The sequence below is a fragment of the Musca vetustissima genome, unplaced genomic scaffold (assembly GCF_032173495.1).
Source record: "Musca vetustissima isolate MV318-11 ecotype Yass unplaced genomic scaffold, APGP_CSIRO_Mvet_v1 utg34845, whole genome shotgun sequence".
Classification (NCBI taxonomy): Eukaryota; Metazoa; Arthropoda; class Insecta; order Diptera; family Muscidae; genus Musca; species Musca vetustissima.
This window is the reverse complement of record NW_026875816.1, coordinates 86,005-109,061: the sequence shown is the minus strand read 5'-3', so window position 1 is coordinate 109,061 and position 23,057 is coordinate 86,005. Positions and strand designations below refer to the sequence as shown.

Below are 23,057 nucleotides of genomic sequence, written 5' to 3'. Positions count from 1 at the left end.
GCACTAGTTAAAGAGTGAGTGTAAATCGTACTGTAAATAAACTGAATTACGTGTATTTATATGCGAAAACAGCTTGACACCATCTGCATACATTAGTATTTTGGAATAAAGAATGGAATTCGGAAGATCATTTAGATAAAGAACCCCATAACATTAAGTTTATGGAGCAATAGCTTATGAACTACAGTATCGAAAGCTTTACTGAAGTCTGTATAAATTGCATCAGTCTGTTGTTTATTTGCGAAGCCATTATGAACATGACAAACAATTTCAAGAAGATTAGAAGTAGTAGATCTGCCTTTCATAAAACCGTGTTGAAAAGGGGAAATAATACTTTTTATAAAATGTGATATTCTTCGTGAAACTAATAGTTCAAAAAGTTTAGGTATGGCACTTAATTTCGCAATACATCTATAATTATCTATAAAACATCTATTACCAGATTTATGAAGGGGGATAACATTTCTCGACCTCCAGAAATGCGGAAAATAACCTGTATTTAAGAAATAGTTAAATATTTTTGTAAGGGGTAAAAATAATTCATTAGCACAAGATTTCAAAATGTAGGTTGGAACTCCGTCAGGACCGGGGGAAAATGAGTAACGTAATGCCTTTAACCCAGAATAAACTTCATCTTCAGTTAAGCAGAAACGAGGAAAATAATTTAATTTATCAATTTGAAAATTATATAGACCACTAAATGCATTTTGAGTATATGAAGATTGAAAAAAGTCAGCAAATAGATTTGCAATTTCTGAATTGTCTGATGATTCTTTACTTCCAAGTTTCATACAGCTAGGAAATTGTTGTGCTCTTCTCTTGGAATTTACGAATTTAAAAAAGCATTTAGGATTATTCAATAAGTTTAATCGTATATGAGTTAAATGCTGAGAATAACATCTAGAATTTTCAGAATTATATCGGCTCCTCGCCAATGAATACTTTGCATAATTAAGAGCAGTATTTGCATTTTTAAATTTTTTAAATACTACTTTTTATATTGCGTAAACGCTTAAGAGTCGGTGTAAACCAGGGAGGACTCTGATCATTCAATTTGTTAACAGTAGGAACATAATTATTTAGAGAAGTATTTAGTAGTTCGTAAAATCTTGATACACACGAATCGATGTCACCACTTAGATCCCAAATAGTTGAAAACAATGAAGAACGTAGTTGCACAATATTAGTTTTAGCAAAGTCACGTCTGATAAATGAAGTTTTTGCGGGCGTAGTATTAGAAGAATTATTTTTCAATTCTATATTCACAGTGAGTGTAGGATGATAAATGTCTTCAGGAATTACATATTGAGAGCCTCTAAAGATTGAGATATTTAACGTAGACGAAAATACTAAATCTAATAGTTTCTCTTTGACATTCAATACGTCATTTACCTGGTAAAGGCAGAGTTCAAAAATTTTATCCCAAAAAGCATGGAATACAATTGGATAAGTCGAGGGAACATAATCCAATATATAATCGCCCGGGATCCAAGTGACACTTGGAAGGTTGAAATCTCCCATGCAAATTAAAGAAGAATTGTTATTAAGTAACGAAGACACTTTTGCAATAAAATTAGAGTGGTTTAAATATATTTCAACTCCTGAATTGGGTGGGATGTAAGAACAAGTTAAGAATATAGTGTTACCAAGAAATGTCAATTTTGCAGAGACAAATTCAATATCCTGATCAACTGAAACATCAACAAATTCAGAAGGAATCGTGTTATGAACTGCAATAAGAACTCCTCCCCCGTTTTTAGATGTTCTATCTTTTCTAAAAACTTGATAATTATCGGAAAATACCTCTGTATCGAGTACATCAGGTGTAAGCCATGTCTCGGTAAAAATAATTACTTTATAATCACTATGGAAACTTTATAAAGTAATTATTTTTACCGAGACATGGCTTAAACCTGATGTACTCGATACAGAGGTATTTTCCGAGCGACAAAATAATGCGTTTGTCGAACATTGTGAATTATTGAGACACCGCACTTTCGAAGCAGACAGAGAATAAAACAGGTCATTGTTAAAATCACCCATGATCAATACATAGAATACCTCACAAGCAAGTCACCAATCTAATGCTCAAATGCATCAACATTCCTATTCGGTATGTAAACAACACCAACTAGAATTTTCCGACTACCAAGCAACAACTCAACGAACAAACTCTCAACGATACCATACTGACTACTTTTAAAGATAACATTAAATTGAATTGATTGTGAAATATAAAGGGCTACTCCACCACCCCTCTGCACAGGACGATCACTACGACAACAGTTATAGCCAGATATAGCTACTTTACTCGATTTAACTGACGACTTGAGCCAAGTCTAACTCCAACCACATTCATAAAACTGTTTTCAACCTTATTTCTTATTTTAGATAACTTAGAATCTCTACCAGATATATTAAAACTGCGGCAGTTAAAATTACCAACATTCAATTTGTCCTTATCACGAACAATATTTCCTAAATTACTATCCATTATTATAAATCCAACAATAAATACTAGAATCCTCTACAAGTAAAGCGCTACTAGCAGGGATGCCTCCCCAGTCTGTCTTCCAGTATCTCAGAACTCGGTTTGCCATGATCAGAGCCAAAAAAACTTCACACTGGCTGGTATAAAATATTTTTTCCAGTCCGCTTAACAAAGTTACTCTTACTTTCTGTACATCATTATTGATCAGTACATACTTCGTAATTGTATTTTTCTTCCTAAGTTTACGGCACACGTAAACACGTTACTTAAAACAAGATGATGACCTAGATGATGGTAATTAGCCCTAACAGTACCTCTGATGTGGACAGTAGTGAACTTGACCAATACTGATTTTCCTCCTTCGCCCTAAAAAGCATAAAACTCACATAACAACAATGTTGGATCTCATTGGCATTAAGCTCAACATTACACATTTTAGCTATATTTATAATCGGCTCTTGGAGATTGCGAATCGACCTCGGCAATCCAATTATTAAAACGTCAGCTCGGTTAAGACGTCGTTGACGGACACAATTCTCCATTTCAATGTCAACAGGTTGTCTTCTCAATCACTTAGCCAAACTTTCCTTACATACAACTAAATCCGCATTGAGTTTCCGATCTGTTTCAGCAAGCTCGGACCGAATATCGTCAAATACCTGACTTATTAAAGCATCATGCTCAACCATAAATTGATTCAACCGCTCATTAAGCTGTTGTGCAATTAAAGCAGCAAGTTCATCCATACACTGCTTCATTTGAGAATCAATAGTCTCCTTGACCAACGCCGCAAGTCTGTCAAATATTTTTTTTTACTCCAGAATCATCAGGCACTCTAGCACAACCAATCAAAGTGCTAATACTTTGGTGTCAATTATTATTCACAGGAAGCGAACATCGACTTTTAACGATTGTTCGTAGGCTTTGTTCGTAGGCTTTTTACATATGTTATTATCATTCACAGGATCCGAACATCGATTTTTAACGATTCGGTTGAAATTTATACCAACAGTTGGTGTGCACGTATTGTTCGTATGATTTTTATATTTGGTGCATGTAAACTTTAAGTTTCTATCTGTCTTAACTTTCGCCACATCAATATTAACGCATTTGGGATGAAAATACTGAGAAAACCTGTACAAACTACAAAAATCAAGCACTAAATTTTGCATAGCGTACTGACTTAAGTCTAGAATGTTGTGTGTTAATTTTCCTTAAAATTGGTAAAGATTTAGATATATCTGTCACATATATATTTTCGTCCGATTTTAGGTAAGTCCTAATGTATGTCTGATTGACACGAAATTTCACACAACGTATCCAATTAAGACTAGAATGACGTTATTGCGTTTTTTTTTTGTGTTTCTCCGATTGAAACGAAATTTCGCACAACGTATTCAAATGAGACTAGAATGACGTTATTGCGATTTTTTTTTAATTTGTGCAGATGGAGACATGCTTTCCATATAAATTTCGATCAGGTGTCTAATTGATATTACCGAATAGTGTGTATCTATAAATCGATTTACAAAAATTTGTCCCAGTGAAATTTAGCATAGGTTGCAGAAAGGCATGTGTATGGATTGATGTTTGTCGGTATATTTATTGGAATTTTTTTAATGGAATTTTAAAAGAAAATTGAGAATTCCCATGTGTAGAATATACACAAAGTGGTGAAGGGTTTCATATAGTCGGCCCAGCCCGACTTTACTACATTCCTTATTGGTTAAGTGTGTTATTAGCTGTTAGAATTTCCCTCGTTAGTTATTCCATACAGGTGTCAAGAAGTTTCTCTATCTCTATATCAGCTACAATCGGATAAGCTGGAGAACCCATTGGTATACCGGGTTTCTGCTTTTAAAATTTGTCATTACATGTGAATGTAAGAATACTGAAATTGATTACGTAGGACTCTTTTATAAGATTGATACTTTGGCCTACAACGTCCTGAGTCGATCACGGATGCTGATTGACAGCTCGGGTAGGAGCGCATATATCAACGGTCAACGTTGTTGTTGTTTTGTCTCCTTGCTTGCCACTCTCTCACTGGAATATGTGTATGTATGCAGTTGCAGCTGTTCAAAGACGAAGATAATTAAGATATCAACGATCCTCGGCTATCCCAAAGATCCTCTGCGATCCACGTGAACCTCTGCTTTCACTTCATTACTAAACGTTTTGTCGAGCTAAGGTATAAGCGTTAGTACTAACAGGCCTCTGACGCCACCCCCATAAATTACAGAAGGTAATTAATTTGTTGTCCTGAGTCGATCACGGATGCTGATTGACAGCTCGGGTAGAAGCGCATATACCAACGGTTCAACGTTGTTGTTGTTGTTGTTTTGTCTCCTTGCTTGACACTCTCTCACTGGAATATGTGTATGTATGCAGTTGCAGCTGTTCAAAGACGAAGATAATTAAGATTTCAACGATCCTCGGCTATCACAAAGATCCTCTGCGATCCACGTGAACCTCTGTGTTCACTTCATTACTAAACGTTTTGTCGAGCTAAGGTATAAGCGTTAGTACTAACAGGCCTCTGACGCCACCCCCATAAATTACAGAAGGTAATTAATTTGTTGTTTACGAAAAGAAGAAAGAATCCCAAATAAACCAAGATATTTCGAATAATTAAACTAATAATCCTTGTGTTTTATTTACTGTAATTTATTTTCATGACCATCACCACGGCGAGGTGTAGTGCAAGTCCGTCGCCTAAACAACTCTAATGTTTTTGAAAGTGTTGTATATGTGGGTTTTTATAACTTATTTTGAATAAGTTCTTAAATTCTATCTACAGTATTCCCCGCTTAATTACCATCCACGGTTAGTTAATCCCTTACAAAATTGCACGTTTAATTACCCCTTTTAATTGTCCATTTCATATATTTGCCCCTAAATAATCTACCCCAAAGTAACCGTACCTTTATACCTGTCCCATTTAATTACCTAATGTATTTTTTAAATTTGGCAACTTCACTTAAAATGGCTTACATTTGCTAGTGCACTTGCCACACATATGTACATAAAATCTATTGTTTTGAAAGTTTTCGTGAAATGCTTCCCAGAAATACATCTTTGCCTATCAAACAAAAGCTCCAGTTAACATCTCAAGCAAAAAAGAAAGAAAAAACAAAACACCAGTTGGCGATTGAATATATTGTGACATTTCAACAGTCAATCGAATTATTAGAAATGAACATAAAATATGTGCCATTGCGGAGACAATGTCATATGGTTCGATCAAATGCGTTTAAATGCAGTTGTGGTGGTCAATAAAGCAAAAGAATTTGCAATTAAGATTGATTCTGATTTTGAGCCAAACAAAGGCTGGCTGTGGTGATGGCAGAAAACAGAAATTATTAATTTCAATAAGATAAATGGAGAATCAAATGAAAATGATAAAGAAGGCGCTGAAACTTACATTGAAAGCAAACAATTTTTGGAAATTCTACAAAGTTACGAACCAGAAAACATATTTAATGCAGGAGAGAGTGGTCTGTTTTATAAAGTTTTGCCAAGTTGAACATTGGCTCGTTCTGGAGATGAAGTGAAAGATGGCAAATCTCGAAAGCAGAGACCTAAGGTAAGGTCACACTAGGCAAATATTTGACGAAAAGTGTCAAATATTTCTTTGCCATAACCTGACCACAAAATATTTTCAATGACAAACACAAAAACAGCTGATTTTGTGCAAACAAAATTATTTGACAGTAAACTAAATTTTGCGTAAAGAGTCCCCAATGTAAACGCCGACTAGCACATATTTGCCTTTTTTTTGGGCAAACATTTATTTGCCCTTACAATATTTTTGTTCGGGCAAACAATGGAAAATAACAGCTGATGATTTCATTGTGTTGGCATTTATATTGTTGGAATTTCGTCATTTTGTTTGAAAACAAAACATTTTTGACACTTTATCCAATCAAACATTTGTATATATGTAGCTGCGATATAATGACCGGCTTTCGATCTGTTGTAGGTTTTAAACATATTTTCAAGCGATGTGGCCGTGGTTTGCATTTGGGATTTATATTAAGTAAAAACCTTTATTTTGTATTTCGGGTTTTCAGATGGTAAATTATCTCGTCACATACAATTTTCAAATCTCGACATATGGTCTAGACAAACATGGAGTTTTGACATATTCTCCATACAAAGGTCCCGCCCCATTTTGTACAATTCGAATTTTATTACCAAATGGGATCTAATTTGGTGGTGGTTATTAAAACGTTCGGCTTGGCTGAACTTAACCGCAAATTATTTCATCCATAATTCAAATCCTGGCAAGATCTAGCTACATCCTCCATATATACGTTACATTCAATTTAATATATAAGAGGATTCCGTAGGGGTTTGATGTATATTGTACTATTTAGAACAATTGCATAAAATACCTTATTAATAACTTATAAAATATATGACAGGATTTAAACAATAATCGAAGTTGGCCATAATTTCTCTTTATATTTGCTGGCAAATAAATTTATGCTTTTTGACAGTTTGATCAAACTGTTTCATGGTGCAAATATATTTTCCAATGTGACCACACGTCAAACATGTTTTCCCATTTCATTATTTGCTACCTTTTTCAGCAAACAAAATGTGTCAAATATTTGAGTTTAATGTGAACACAAAATCAAAAGTGTGCAAATTTGACATTTTTTGAGCAAACAAAAAAAGACATTTGAGTCAAATATTTGCGTAGTGTGACCTAAGCTTTACCCTCTTATTTATCTGCAATTCTCTAGGAACATATAAGAAGGTAATTGGCATTGGAAAGTTTCGTAACCATCGATGCTTCAAATCCTGCAAAGATCTGCCTGTAACCTACTTCTGCAACAAAAATGCTTGGATGACTTTTTCGTTGTGGATTTCGATTTTACAAAAACTCGTTACCGAAATGTGTAACCAAAAGAGGAAAGAAAACATAAATGTAAAATTTTTACCACCAAATGCAACGGCATTGATTCAGCCTCTCCAATCAATGTATAATCCATTCTTTTAAGTCATATTATCGTCAAATTATAATTCGAAAGCATTTAGTTGCTCTGGAAAAGGGTCGGCAATTGCATGATTTTACGAAATCAATACCCAATTTGGATGCTTTATATTACATCAAACGAGCTTGGTGGCTGGTAAAAAAGAAACGATTACCAATTGCTTTCGTAAGGTTCGTATATTTTCCAGTTTTCTGGCATATTTTCTCTACATAGTTCCTCTTTATTTTCAGAGTGTGTTCGCAATGAACAGAAATTAGGAGGAAATTCACGTGATTGGAGAACAATTTGTAGATGATACCATCTTACCGTGCAACTTCGACGAATACATTAATTGTGACCAAAATATTTAATATTATGGTATGCTAACCGATGACGAAATCATTGAGGAGATAAAAAAATCCGTAACAGTTGAAGATGAGCCGATCAATGAAATGCCAGTTTCAACTCCAACCTTTGAAGAGGCTTTACTAGCAATCGATGTTCTTCGTCGTTATACCAGAAGCAACAATTTTGATTCTAATGAAGGAATTTTCAAATATGAACCAAACCAAAAATAGCCATTACTTCCAATAAGAGTTAATCTCTCTACGTATTTGTATGAATTTATTTTTGTTGACATACTTTTTTAGTTATTTTCTGGGATATGAATGTTTGTGCCTTAAATTATTGTTTCATTAACGTGCTCCACCGATATTTACCCTTGCTGGTTAATTAACCGGGGTCCACGGATAATTACCCTAGCGAGGTAATTAACTGTGCACGCTTAATTACCCTCCACGGATAATTACTCAAAAATCTTGAAATCTTCACTGAGGTAATTAAGCGGGGTTTACTGTATTATACTTTTCTTTTCGAAAAACTTCATTGCATAGACATGAGGCTTCAAGATTCCCCATATGTTTTCGACCGGATTCTGGTCGTAAGAGCATGCGGGACAGTTCATTGTTTCAATATTTTTTGATTGTAACCATTCTATGAAATGACGCGGTGTTGCTGCTTTCCCAAAATAGCAATAATTTGTCTTCCAAGACCTGAACGTACTCAATTGAATTGATCCGACAACTAGGAAATGCCAAATCATGCATTCCGTAGCTATAAAATGCTCTCAAGATCATTAAGGAATCGCCACCGAAATTTCGTTTCAAGTAATATAGTGATTAAATTACATCAAATTACATTAATTGCGAAATATTGAACAAAACAGCAAAATTCCTGACCTCAAGCTCAAAAATAGACAGTTTTTTTATAAAAATCATCAACTATAAATTAATTCAATTACTTTATTCATATTACTAGTTGAACTGTGGTATTGTATTTGTGTTGTTCCATTTGTACTAGTGATGTACAAATTCTAACTATAGGAACATTTTAAACTTTATTTAAAAATTGGAAAAAAATTTTAATTAAACTTTGTCCGCAACATTGAAACATCTAACGATGTTATAACTATATTACTTATTATCTATTTGCATATGTTTATAAGTTCAAGGAGAGGATCATCAATGTGAATATATTTATTTATTTTTTTTTTTGTGTTACTCTCCTTGCTGTCCACTTTGTTGCCAGCCACTTTACCAACATGTTGCTGTATTTGGCTTGCAACGATTTTTTTCCTGCGCCCAGGGTACATGAAAATTTTTCGCTCCGGTCATTTGTTGAGCTGTATTAATTATTCTTTTATTGAAAATATTATAAATTTTCACTGGAACGATTTCTCCGAAAACTACTACAATAAGCAAGAGCTAAGTAAACAGTGGCAAATCTAACAGAACAAATACAAGGAACACCGAAAAAGCATATTTCCTCAACAACTTGATGTGTTTTATTGGAGCAAACTCTCGGAAGTATTAGTGATGTCGCCTAAAAAGATGACATAAACATGCTTAAAACCGAAATATACCAACTTAAGGACGAGAATATCAAATTAAAAGATGATATTAAGAGACTATCTATCCGATTGGAAATTATAGACCGACTACGCTACAAATGTCGTAGTCAATGATCTTTCTTGCAATGATCCTCGGTCAGCAAAATCTACATTTTTGGACATCGTTAAGAGTGAGATAAATGGCGATATTAACATAGCCCACACAAAAGTGTTACCATCGGAAAAGTCCGCTATTTTCAAATTTGATACCTTCAGCCATGTTCAAAATATATTATCATCAAGAAAGAATCTAATGGAACAAAAGAATTTTCTCTAACGAGATTACACTTATGAAGAACAAAATACAAGATATAACCTAAGACAAATTCATAAAATCAACGATAGTAAATTCTCATTGTTTAAATTAATTGATTGTAACCCTTCCTACGTGGTATCTATTAACAATCATGTGATAGCAATACAATTCATGCCATTTACTATCTTACAATGTCGATAACTTGGAAAATTCATTATTTGTTGGTAATTTTATCACTTACTTAAATAAGTTTAATATATTTTCTCTATTTGAAAAATACGTCGTGGAAAACAAAAATACAAATTTTCATAATTACTACATCCAATGAGTAGATGCTACAAAGTATATAAAAATGTACTGTATGCAATTTTTAAATATCCACGAACATACTTTACTGGCTGCAACATTCAATAATAGTTTATTCTACTATATACCGGTTTATCTAAACTGTACAAGCTGGAAAAGTTCGAAGTTTTTGCTAAGTTCGAAGTATTCTTGAAGAATCTAAACCCCGAAAACTACCGCATTATTGGTGATTTCAATGCCGGGATTGACGAAAACCAGATTTTAGATGCAAATATATTGCGTGATTTTCCCCTTATTAAAGAGATAAGATAAACTTATTAAGTCGCAAGTTAGAAGGCTATTGTTATGGGTAGTTCAGTTATAGATTATTGTGTCTGTTCATTGATTTTACTGAAATATATCACATACTTCCAGATTGGTTATGAACCTTTCTCTGATCATATGCCGTTGTGTCTTAGAATTCAGAATAAATTAAATAGACTATGTCGGAATAACAACTATTGTTATTAATACAAATGGAATCTTGAAACCCTTATAAATAGTCAACCGCATCAAATATGCCAATGTTAAGCAGCGTAAAAAGGAATATTTTGCACCGAGACAATGCTGGTTGGATTGGAAATGTTACAAATTTGTAATAAAAGGAAGTTAGAGTACCACAATAAAAACTAGGAAAGACTGGACTCTGTGACATGCAGTAAGGACTGGGGGAATATAACTAATTCTCTCAAAAGTCAAAATTACTCACCAAAAATCCGGTTATGTGTGAATGACTTTTCAACTCATTTTGGCGCACTTCTATTAAATACAGATGACGCCCTTAAAATGCATCGATGTCTCCCCTATTGGGTTGTTTTGGGTTCTCATTTTGAAATTTTGGAACTATTTTTTGAAAACTCGTACTGAAGAAACTTAAAATCAACAAATCTCCAGGTGAAGATGTAATTTCATATGAATACTATAAATATGCTCCAAGAAGTTTTCATAACTATATACTAACAGTTTTTAACAGATATTTCTTTACGAGGAAATTCCAATATTCTTTAAGAAATCTATTCTCATACCGTTATTCAAAAAATGAGATCCTCACATTGTTACCAATTATAGAGGTCTATCTCTCATAAATACACTATGCAAAATATTCTGTAATATTTTACTAAATAGTATCCCTGATTGCGTAAATATAGTATCCCTGTCGACAATATTTTCAATCTAACAAGTATTGTATGTCTTAACAACTTAAAAAACAATCGTATATATGCTTTCATTATCGATTTCTATTCGGCTTTCGATCTAATTCCAAGGAATAGTGTTTTCTAAAAACTTTCGAGTATTGGTTTATCGTCAAAGATAATCAGATTGCTACAATCGTTTTTTATAAAATGGAAAGCAAGATATGGGATGGAAACGACTTTTCGGAGTTCTTTCCTATTGAGACTGGTGTGAGTCCGTTACTGGTACTGTTATCACTGTTTTTAAATGATTTACCTGATATTCTCCCGCACGGCGTTAATGTTGCAATTACAAACATCAAGCTATTGTTACGTGCAGACGACATGGTAATACTGTCAAATACCCCTCAAGAACTTCAAGAGATGATCGATGTTTTACGATACTATTGCGAATTGTGGAGTTTGAAAGTCAACCTTTCCAAATCGAAAGGTTGACTCTCAAGATCATTAAGGAATCGCCACCGAAATTTCGTTTCAAGTAATATAGTGATTAAATTACATCAAATTACATTAATTGCGAAATATTGAACAAAACAGCAAAATTCCTGACCTCAAGCTCAAAAATATACCGTTTTTTTTATAAAAATCATCAACTATAAATTAATTCAATTACTTTATTCATATTACTAGTTGAACTGTGGTATTGTATTTGTTCCATTTGTACTAGTGATGTACAAATTCTAACTATAGGAACATTTTAAACTTTATTTAAAAATTGGAAAAAAATTTTAATTAAACTTTGTCCGCAACATTGAAACATCTAACGATGTTATAACTATATTACTTATTATCTATTTGCATATGTTTATAAGTTCAAGGAGAGGATCATCAATGTGAATATATTTATTTATTTTTTTTTTTTGTGTTACTCTCCTTGCTGTCCACTTTGTTGCCAGCCACTTTACCAACATGTTGCTGTATTTGGCTTGCAACGATTTTTTTCCTGCGCCCAGGGTACATGAAAATTTTTCGCTCCGGTCATTTGTTGAGCTGTATTAATTATTCTTTTATTGAAAATATTATAAATTTTCACTGGAACGATTTCTCCGAAAACTACTACAATAAACAAGAGCTAAGTAAACAGTGGCAAATCTAACAGAACTTCAAGAGATGATCGATGTTTTACGATACTATTGCGAATTGTGGAGTTTGAAAGTCAACCTTTCCAAATCGAAAGTTATGATATTTCGTAAAAGTACTCGCATATCTAGAAATCTTAGTTGGTATTTTTCGAAACAGTGAATTCGTACAAATATCTTGGTGTAGATTTATCATTCAATTTATCTTTTAAAAAAACATATACAAAACAAACATTCAGCTTCAAAGATAGCCATTAACTCTACAATGTCAAAATATCTTATTCACAAACATATTTCACAACTTAACAAATTAAAAATCATTACTGCTTGTTCAAAATCAATCATGTTTTATGCTGTTCAAGTTTGGGGTTGCAAACGATATGATGATGTTGAGAAGCTACTCGGGTTTTTTATTAAAAATATACTATTTCTACCAGAAAATATACTATTTCCCAACTATGTTCTTTACATCGAAACTGGTTGGAATACATTATTTTCTTCCACATCATGTTGACAACATAAACAATGTTTTACGTTTAAACCAACAAAGACTTCCCCGTATTTTAGCTGGAGCGATAGTAAACCTCGAAATATGTTGGGCAAAGGACTGGTCTACAATGTCAAAATATCTTATTCACATACATATTTCACAACTTAACAAATTAAAAATCATTACTGCTTGTTCAAAATCAATCATGTTTTATGCTGTTCAAGTTTGGGGTTGCAAACGATATGATGATGTTGAGAAGCTACTTGGGTTTTTCATTAAAAATATACTATTTCTACCAGAAAATATACTATTTCCCAACTATGTTCTTAACATCGAAACTGGTTGGAATACATTATTTTCTTCCACATCATGTTGACAACATAAACAATGTTTTACGTTTAAACCAACAAAGACTTCCCCGTATTTTAGCTGGAGCGATAGTAAACCTCGAAATATGTTGGGCAAAGGACTTGTCCGATATTTGCTCTTATCTGCACTTCTCTCCTCCGGTTTATTATTTACCATTTTGTAAATATTCATATTCACAACAGCATGATGTATACCCACTACTGAGTTATAACCTAAAACCATTATATACAACCAAACATTCTGCAAGAGCGGTTAGTCTAATAATAAAAGCAAGATGTGGGTTTCTTAATTTAAATTCAAGATGTTTCAGAAACGACAATAACACTAATTGCACGGTGTGCAACATGAATGTTCATGAAGATACTTTGCATTTCATTGGTACGTGCCCGGAATATAGTAATTTTAGATATACTTATTTCGGTCAAACTACTCTCTCTTTAGGTCAAGTTTGTATAATATTAAATGGCATAATCTAAGAATCTTTATACAGATAATTAGAGTCATGTATCAAATACAGATCTCTAATATTAAATAAATATAATCAATGAGAATTATATACACAATAATTAACTCTGTGCAACAAAAACTCAAAAAATAGCCAACCTAAATTTTTCAGTGTACGAAAAAATCTGAATTTTTTCTGTATCCTAATATTTTATTATATGTATCGAATATTCACTTTCTACATTGATCCGAAGGTAAAACAAATAAAAATTCCAATACAAATTCAGAAATCAATAAAATTTGATTGTTTTATTTTACCAAACTTTTTGACCAGCCTTTGTATATTGAATTTCTAACCGCCCTCGTAATTACGATATACGTAAGTGTGTGTGAATAATCGTTCAACGTTATAAAACATTTTAATATTGGAAAACTAGCGGGCCCGGCAAACGTTGTCTTGCATAGCAATATTTTTTTATGTTCTCTATCGATTTGTGACTAAGCCACTCATTGCACGGTCTTCGTGTCAAAATAAAACTAGAAGCCAACAGAATGGGGACTACGCCCCTTATGTATCATTTTTCAAATTTTTCACTGCATCTACCTTTAAATGATGCTGACATTTTGAAGCTCGATTTTGAGTGTTTTTTTTTTTTTAATTTTACTTCTAGCTTTAATACGCAAACAGGAATTTATAAAAATCGATTATAAGATTATTGTAGTCGCGAACCTGCGTAATTTGATATGTATTTTGTGTATGTAGTATGCACAGCATCAGAGTAATACTCATCCGAAAGTGAGAATTTTGTGCGATCAAATTTCTAAAAAACCTATTTTTCGGGCCAAATTTTTAGATCTGTCAACTGAATGATATGGGTACCCGCCATCAATAAGGTTTTTTACGTTTCGGATGATATAAAATCTTCTTCGTGAAAATCCATCTACTAGAACGGCGGGAACTGGCCTTCCAAAAACACGAAATTTGGCAAAAAATGTTTTTGAAAATATCGCGGATTTATTTGCGTTTTCTGTGGATCATTTCCGCTCAATAAATGACCTCATACGGATTTTGATCTTTTTCGAAAAGAGAACTTTAAAAACTTCAGCCGAAAGAGAGATGTACCCAATTTATCTCAAAAATAGATTTTGCTGGCACATCCATGGTTCTTAATGGACCACATTGAAATGGATGTATTTTTTTAGGGTGCACACCGAAATCGGATGCGCTTAATGGCATGTGGAGTTTTCGGAAATTATTCGCGTTTTACGATTTTTTGGGTACTTCAATGTAACGTGCGGCACATCTTAGCCGTCAAATGAAATTTCGCAAAATATACATGGATTGGAAGATAAACTTCAGTACTTCCTGGAAACCGCATGCGCATCAAAAGATTTTGAGAATTACGCGATTTAGACGCAATTTATCTCAAAAATAGTGTGAGCTGGCACATCCATGGTTCTTAATGGACCACATTGAAATCGGTATAGATCGATGTATTTTTTTAGGGTGCACACAGAAATCGGATGCGCGTTAATGGCATATGGAGTTTTCGGAAATTGTTCGCGTTTTACGATTTTTTGGGTACTTCAATGTAACGTGTGGCACATCTTAGCCGTCAAATGAAATTTCGCAAAATATATATGGATTGGAAGATAAGCTTCAGTACTTCCTGGAAACCGCATGCGCATCAAATGATTTTGAGAATTACGCGATTTACACGCAATTTAAAATGTATATTTCATAATATTATTTAATTTTAAGATTTATTCCTATTTATAGAACCCCAAGATTTATCGGAAGGGTCTTGATATAATCCGCAAGGCGTATACTTATACACAAAAAGTGATTATTATATATGTCAATTTTTCGGCGAAATTCGGGTAAAATAGCAGAATAACCCCAACATTTTTTTTCTGAAATTTCTTGTATAAAATTAAAAAAATAAATATGATGACATTATTTTTTCGAACCAAAAACAAATATTTTTCCTCAATATCTTGTTTTGTTGTCGCTGTGATTTAGAAACCGCTACACGGACTTGTGTGATTTTGACATCATTGGGTTCATCATGTAGATATTTTTAAATTAATTTTTAGGTGTGTGTATGTAATTAATATAATAAATAAATTAATATATAATGAAAATATTGATGTAATCTGCTATATTTTTTTATTTTTCTCATATTTCGCGTCCCAGAAATTATGGACTATAGAATAACGTTTTAGAAATAAGTCATAATTATTTCCCGTTCAATTTTCGGTATGTTGAAGTTCTTATTCCCGTTTTCCAACCTGAGTGTGATATGATATACTTCTCAATTATTTGTTGTATTTTCCTTAAAATGTTTTATACAATCTCAATCCAATTAAAAAAAATAAATATTTAGAAAATTTCCTATAATTGACAAATGTAGGCTTAAAGGAATGATACGCTACCGATTTTCGCCAAAAATATCTCAAAATAACAACTACGACGTGGTGCAATTCAAATAGCTCGATACTAAATTCGTGAAAATGCAAATATGTTGCAAAATACTTTTTGCAAAATTTTCGCGGTTTTTGACTTTTTCTCACCTTTTAAACCTTCCCTGGAGCTCCACGAACATTTCAACATTCAACATTGCCGGCCCGGCAAACGTTGTCTTGCATAGCAATATTGTTGATGTATAATTCACATAACGATAGCCCAATATTAAATTATCTTTAAGATAGTGCTCTGAAATTTGCACATACATTGAAATTGCGCAGAAAGTGTCCGTACCAAATATTATCAATATTGGCCCATGTTTCGGTGTACCGCCCATATAATGGTAGCCCTAAACATTCGGTTTTTTGAAGATCTTAAGCGCGGGTTTCAACAGAATTACTTTTAGTTTAATATAGGGGATACTTATCACTACATAAAATTATCAGTATTGGCCCAAGTATCCAGATAACCCTATAATATTCGGTATTTGGCTGTAATTTTACATTTTGTATAATCATTGAGTAGAAAATATTCCTAACAAAATTTACCCAAGCTTCCGAAATCCATATAATGGAACTCCACATTATGGAATGCTTTGGGGATTTGGGCACGTTTTTCAACCTTAATTAGTTGTTTTATTTGGTGAGTCCAAAATCTCCTTACAAAGAATTATCAATATTGGTCAAAGTTTGTGGGTTGCACCCATATAATGGTATCCCCCCTAATTTCTCATATTGTGTAGAATCTTCCTACCAATAATTAAAATGTCTCCATTCCCATTGTTGTAGTTAAAATAGTTCATTCCGGGATATTGGGGGGATATATATTTTTGCGACTAAGTATCTACTTAGGTCCGAGTTTTGATATAGCATCTATATAATTCGGCATAACGAATTCCTGTGAATAAAAAACATCATTCCAGAAATTTTGCACTACAGCTTAACGTTAAAAACGCCATAATTATTTTCAGTTCAATTTTCGGTATGTTGAATTTCTTACTCCCGTTTTCCAACTTGAGTGTTATCGGTAGTTAGCATGTTCAATACGAATGGGTAACATCGGACGGAGGTTTTCGTATAACCTTCAAGTCGCTTCGTCATCGCTAATTTTTATAAAATTGAAATTTTTGCACAATAAAACTGAAGTGAAATCTGAAGTTAATATAATAAAATTCTTGTATCATTTTTTGTTTTCTAGGAAGTTGGAGAAATACACCAAGCCAAATTAGAAATCGATCAACTACGAACCATCCAAGAATGTTCTGTGGATTCTGTGCAAATTTCCCTTCAACTCTTCGCTCGGAAAGCGGTTATAGTAGTGATATTGATTCAGAAGCCGCAGTGGTGGCGGTAATCGTAGTGGAAATCAACGTTACAACAAGGTCGTCGTGGTGGTGGTGCAACAGCAGTAACAAAATCAACAGCCAAAAGCAAGACTTAATAAAAATTTCCAGCAACCACTATTTTCCAATATGTTAATGAGGATTTTTTCATGAGAAAACAAAATATAATTAGAAATGGAGAAGAATTTTAAAAAAAGTACAAACAAAACAAAAATAAGAAGAAAATAAAAAAAAGCATTATATAATACAAATGCAGAATATAATTTTATGAATTTTTGAAATAAAACCAACAAAAACATCTTTGGTGCATATTATAAAATAACAAAGAAAACGAAAAAAAAAACTATATAATAATAATAAATACAAGCGGCCAAACGCTGACAATAATGCATGCATCAGCTGTTATCAGTGTTGCCAAAACTTTGTTGAGGAAAAATGCTCGATTTTGTTGAAAAAAATGCTAGAAAGTGCTAAAAATTTAAAAAAGTGCCAGAAATAAAGTGCTTAAAAATTCTAGAACAAAATTGTTAATATTTAAGTAGTGTTGGCGGTTTATTTGGGATACCATTTGTATTTTCTTTTTGCAAAATAGTCAGGCTGAATCCCAGTTTGTTGTTTTTATAAAAAACAACTATTTATTAGTGGGGAATGTATGGCATTGTTTGCCGAGGGGTAAGGCAGGGAAGACTATAGTTTTGGATCACGCCACTGATCCTCATCAGTTCCCTTAGTTTTTTGTTGGGATATTCTCCCCAGAAGCTATTGCTTCTATACAAAAAAAAAACCTTTCATACCCAAATGTCTCTTGTAACAAAGCTAAGTACTTAGCTGACCAACGACATAAACTGCATGAGAATTTCGCTGGAGCCTCACTTCGAGGTTAACAAGGCATTTACAAACAATACCACGCCTTTCCCACTGTTGTGTGTTGTCACATCGCGACAAATGCTCACAACGACTTTGTTAGTGTTGCTAGTATACAGCAACAAACCAAACAGTTTTTTTTTTTTTTTGTAAAAACAACAAACTGGGATTCAAACTGGAATATATCGGGTACTCCATCGCCCAATGTTTGTTTTTTAAGCTTTTAGCACATTTTTCAACCTAAATTAGTGTATATTTGTATATTGTGTTCTATTTGGATATATAGTCTTTTTACTAGAACTTATCAATATTGGTCCACTTTTAAGGGTAGCCCTCATCAATTACATTGGTTTTAATTCGATTGTTTAAATTTTGTTGAGTAAAAAATCTCCTTATCAAAAATTATTAATATGGGTCCATATTTAGGGGAAGCCCCCCAGAGAGCGGTACCCTCCCCATTATTCGACATTTTGGGGACGTCGGACGGACACGCAATCGAATTGACTAATTGTTTTTCTATTTTTTGTTTTGATGGGGTTTGAAATCTTCCTACTAAAATATAAATACTAATAATGTCCAAATTTGGTTAAGGTAAATAACTGTAATTTCACATTTCGTACAAATATGAAGACAATTATCAATTTTCGTCCCATTTGCGTACTTTTAAGGGTTTATCATCTCATTCCCAACAGCGACTTTTATATAAAAAATATGTTTGCCAGAATTTTTCTATTTTGGTCCTTATTCTGGCACAATCCCAATATAAAGGGGTACGCTCGCCTTTTCGGTAATCTAAAGTGGTTATAACTTGACATTCGGGATTCCCGCTGATTAGAGGACTTATTTTCAGAAAGTTCCAACATAATTCATGTTCATTATTTTTACGTCGCTCTCATAAAATGTTAATTTTCCCAAATAAACAATGTACCAACAGACAATGTCATAGTCACCACATGAAGTACCCGACCATTTTTTAAGAAATTTGGAATGTACGGCACATGCTGTTGTGGTCAGATTGTGACAAAGAAATATTGGAAAATCAAATTCATCGCGTGAAACATGAAATCGAAAAACGGGATTTTGTGGATTGAAACCAAAATTTTGTAAAAAAAAATGCCTAAGAACTTAAAAATGCTAAAAAAGTGCTAGGTGCTAGATCAATTTTTTTGGTGCTAAACGAGTTCAAAAAGTACTAAATCTGGCACCATAAGTGCTAAATTGGCAACACTGGCTGTCATTTTCCTTTGTGTGCTCTTACAATAATATTGTAAGGGCAAATAAATGTTTGCCCAAAAATAAGGCAAATGTTTGCTAATCGTTCACGTTGTGGGCAAATCACGCACAATTTTATTTGCTGTCAAATAATTTTGTTTGCCCAAAATCAGTTGTTTTTGTGTTTGCATTGAATATATGTTGTGGTCAGATTGTGACAAAGAAATATTTGACACATTTCGTCAGATATTTGCCTAGTGTGACCTTACCTTTAGTTAAAAACTCTTTATAATATGTAAAAGTCACAACCATAATGCAATTTGTTCATCAATTGGGATTTTTTTTTTTCAATTATAATATGCAGAACTGATTTTAATATATAATGAAGGAAACTTACCTTTTATATGTAAAACTAAGAGCTTCCATTCCTGAAGTTGAAAATTTTTCCGGATATAGGTATCCATAAGGAGTAAGGTCATATATGGAAATGGATCCTAAGCGCCCATCAACAGATTGGAGAGAAATATCACGATTTACATGAAGTTGTACGTTAGATACACAAGCTTTTGCTAGTTCTGACTCATTTCTAACCAATATCAAGTTTAATGATCGAATAGTTATCAATAATTCCTTTGACGATGAAGATTTATCTGCAGGAGAACGATAGAATTGATAAAATTATTTTTATTTGTAACAAATATTGCATAAATATTACAATTTGTTTTTTTTTTTTGTAAACTCATTGAATTCATTGATCATGTCCTTATTCCTTAAAATCAGTTAGTAAAGGCACAATGTGGGTAAGAGGTTCTGATGGGATGAAAATTATAATGCATAGTTTAAATATATATGAATTATGTATGTCTGGAACGATTTGAAACGAAATTAACACATTTGAGATTATATGCATACAATCGATATCTAAACGAATTGTGATATCTGAATGTGTAAGTGTATTTTTAAGAAGTATGTCCGACAATCAACAAATATATAAAGAAAATTCCAATGAATTTACAAAAAACTTTAATTTATAAATTAAATTATGCAACTTTATTCATTGCATTGCCGAAACTCTTTTTTTATGAACTATGTATTTTTTTATATATATAGAGATGCAAACTAAAACATTAGTTATATCCTTATTCCTTAATATATCAGTTAGTAAAGGAACAATGTGGGTATATAAAAGAGGTTCTGATCGTATTTAAATTATAAACCATATTTTAAATCTGTACTCAAAATTATCCAGACTGCTTTTCGCCTTTTATTATTTATAATTTACATAAATCCAAGGAAATTATATTTAACAACCCTACTTAAATTATCAACGAAAAATTTAAAGAACATATTGCAACAATCTACGTGCAGTTGTAATATTTAGGTAAATACTAAAGTTAGCAGAACATAACATTTTTTCCGGACCTAAATTTAGTATTGGCCTCAAGTGTACATACCCTAGTATTTTTAACAAATATAGATCAAGTTCAAACATGGAATTTGTTATAATTGAGTGAGTCGTATCCGTTTGATCTGCTAAACTTAATATCTCAAGCAATGAATACATATACATTTTGTTTTCAGCTCAGCTACGATGAAAAACCACCACAGATTTCACAAAAAAAAATTTACTGACGTATTTTTATTGAATTTATAGTCGATTTCTCCAATGGTGGAAGCATTTTTCAAAAATTGAAATGACAAAATTTAGAAATGAAAATCATTTTTTATTTTACACTATTTTTGTTCAATATATGCAAGATAATTAAGAGAATACGCACTAAGTTCATCATGACAGCGGCAAAAATAGAATGAGTTGTAGGTGGATAGAATTTTCTACAAGTGTTATTATTAAACAAGATAGATTGGATCAAGATTTTTTTATTTGTTCTTTATTTTGTGTTGAAAAGCCATTCGGCCAAAATCTAATACAATATGCTCCAATGACAAATTATATGCAAATAAATTAAATTTAATTGAACTAAATTAAACGTATGAAAAAAAATATAGCTAAACATATTATAAAAATATTTACATTTTACGTACTCCTCAGGAAAGAACTACTCAGAAAATACCTCCTTTAAGAGGCTGTTAAAATCTAATTTAAAATTAATATGAATATGTACTTTTTATGAACTTCTTCGGAGAGAACTACTCAAAAAACACCAAATTTAAGAGACTGTAGAAGTCTAAAATAAAAATAAATTGTAACATATGCCGGTTTTATTAAATATATGATTACCGTAGCGACTACTCAAAAGATTTGGTTTACTTCCCATACAATGGGTTTTATTTTTTGGCCTACAACATCATTAATATTCAACCAGATTCGATTAAAATTGGCAGTATAGTTTCAGAAGTCCTCCCATACAAATAGACTTTTGACCTCCTTTACTGAAAAGTAACTTCATATATTGTAAAATCATTATATTCAATTAAACCCACTATATGTGTACATATATTTTATAATTACAAATATAACAATTTTACATATTGTTTTAAAAGGAAAATAAAACGTATTCACAGAATAGTTTTGGGCACAGGCAATAAAAATATTTCCATTATTGTTATCTGAAAAAAATGTTGCAATAATTAAAATATAGAAAAAGGAATATTTTATTATGATTTCATTGCTTACACTTTTTTTAAGATCAGATTCTAATTGATGGTATTGCTGTCCAAGGATGGTATCCAGTTTTTTGGAATTATGTTAAGGATTAATAATTTCACAATTAGTTTTTTCTTTATTCACTTCATTTACACGACGTTTTTTCTTTTGGTTAATAATTTTCCACAGACTTTAACAAAATTACGCCTTTAACAAAATTACGACACAGACAAAACTGACAAATTTACACACTGACATGAGAGCGCCGACAGATAACGGGACTTCAGAAATAAAAATCAAGAAAATAGTAAAATACAAATTTTTTGTCAATTAAAATTACCCTCTCGTAACCTTTGGGAAATATTATATAATGTATCATCTCAATCAATTATATTATTTTCTGGATTCTTCCGGATACATTATATAATGTAATGATTATAATGCATTACTAAATCGATTCTCAATATAATACGTTCTCAATTTTCCCACTGGGTATTTGTTGTCGTTACTCAGCCGCCTGCCTTAAGTGGGCCGCAGACGATCATGCATGCATGACATGCATTTTGTGGCGTTAGTGAAAATGTGTATGTATGTGTTACACCTACGAAGAAGAAGTAGGGGAAATTGGGGCACATTCGGCAATTATAAGACCAAAGTGCTTGTATTGACGAAAATGCGATAGAAAAACACTATTTCTGATAGTGTGTGTGACCTTGAGATGTCAAAAGCCGAAGCTACCCCGGGTAGGGGCACATTCGGCGAATTTGACTTTTGTTACAAAACTGTAAACATTTTTAACTAATACTAATTTATTCGCCCATGTGACATGTACCGAGAGTTTTTGAATTCCCATACTTTTTTAAATTCCCATGTTGTTCAAAATGGTGTGCTCAATTTCGAGCGAAAGTGCGACTCGAAAGCATAGCTGTGTTCAATATGTTACGAAATGTGTTCAATAAAAAACATACAG

The 23,057-nt window shown here is 32.6% G+C and overlaps 1 protein-coding gene across 1 annotated transcript in view; it reads right to left on the bottom strand.

Moving 5' to 3' along the window:
* LOC133338323 (intermembrane lipid transfer protein Vps13D-like) overlaps positions 1 to 23,057 on the bottom strand; it is a gene marked incomplete at its 3' end in the record, with an annotated part of 175,942 nt that overhangs the window by 71,952 nt on the left and 80,933 nt on the right. Inside the window, exon 3 of the mRNA XM_061546499.1 lies at positions 19,880 to 20,132. Within this exon, the coding sequence (XP_061402483.1) occupies positions 19,880 to 20,132 (253 nt within the window). The remainder of the gene's footprint in view (positions 1 to 19,879; positions 20,133 to 23,057) is intronic.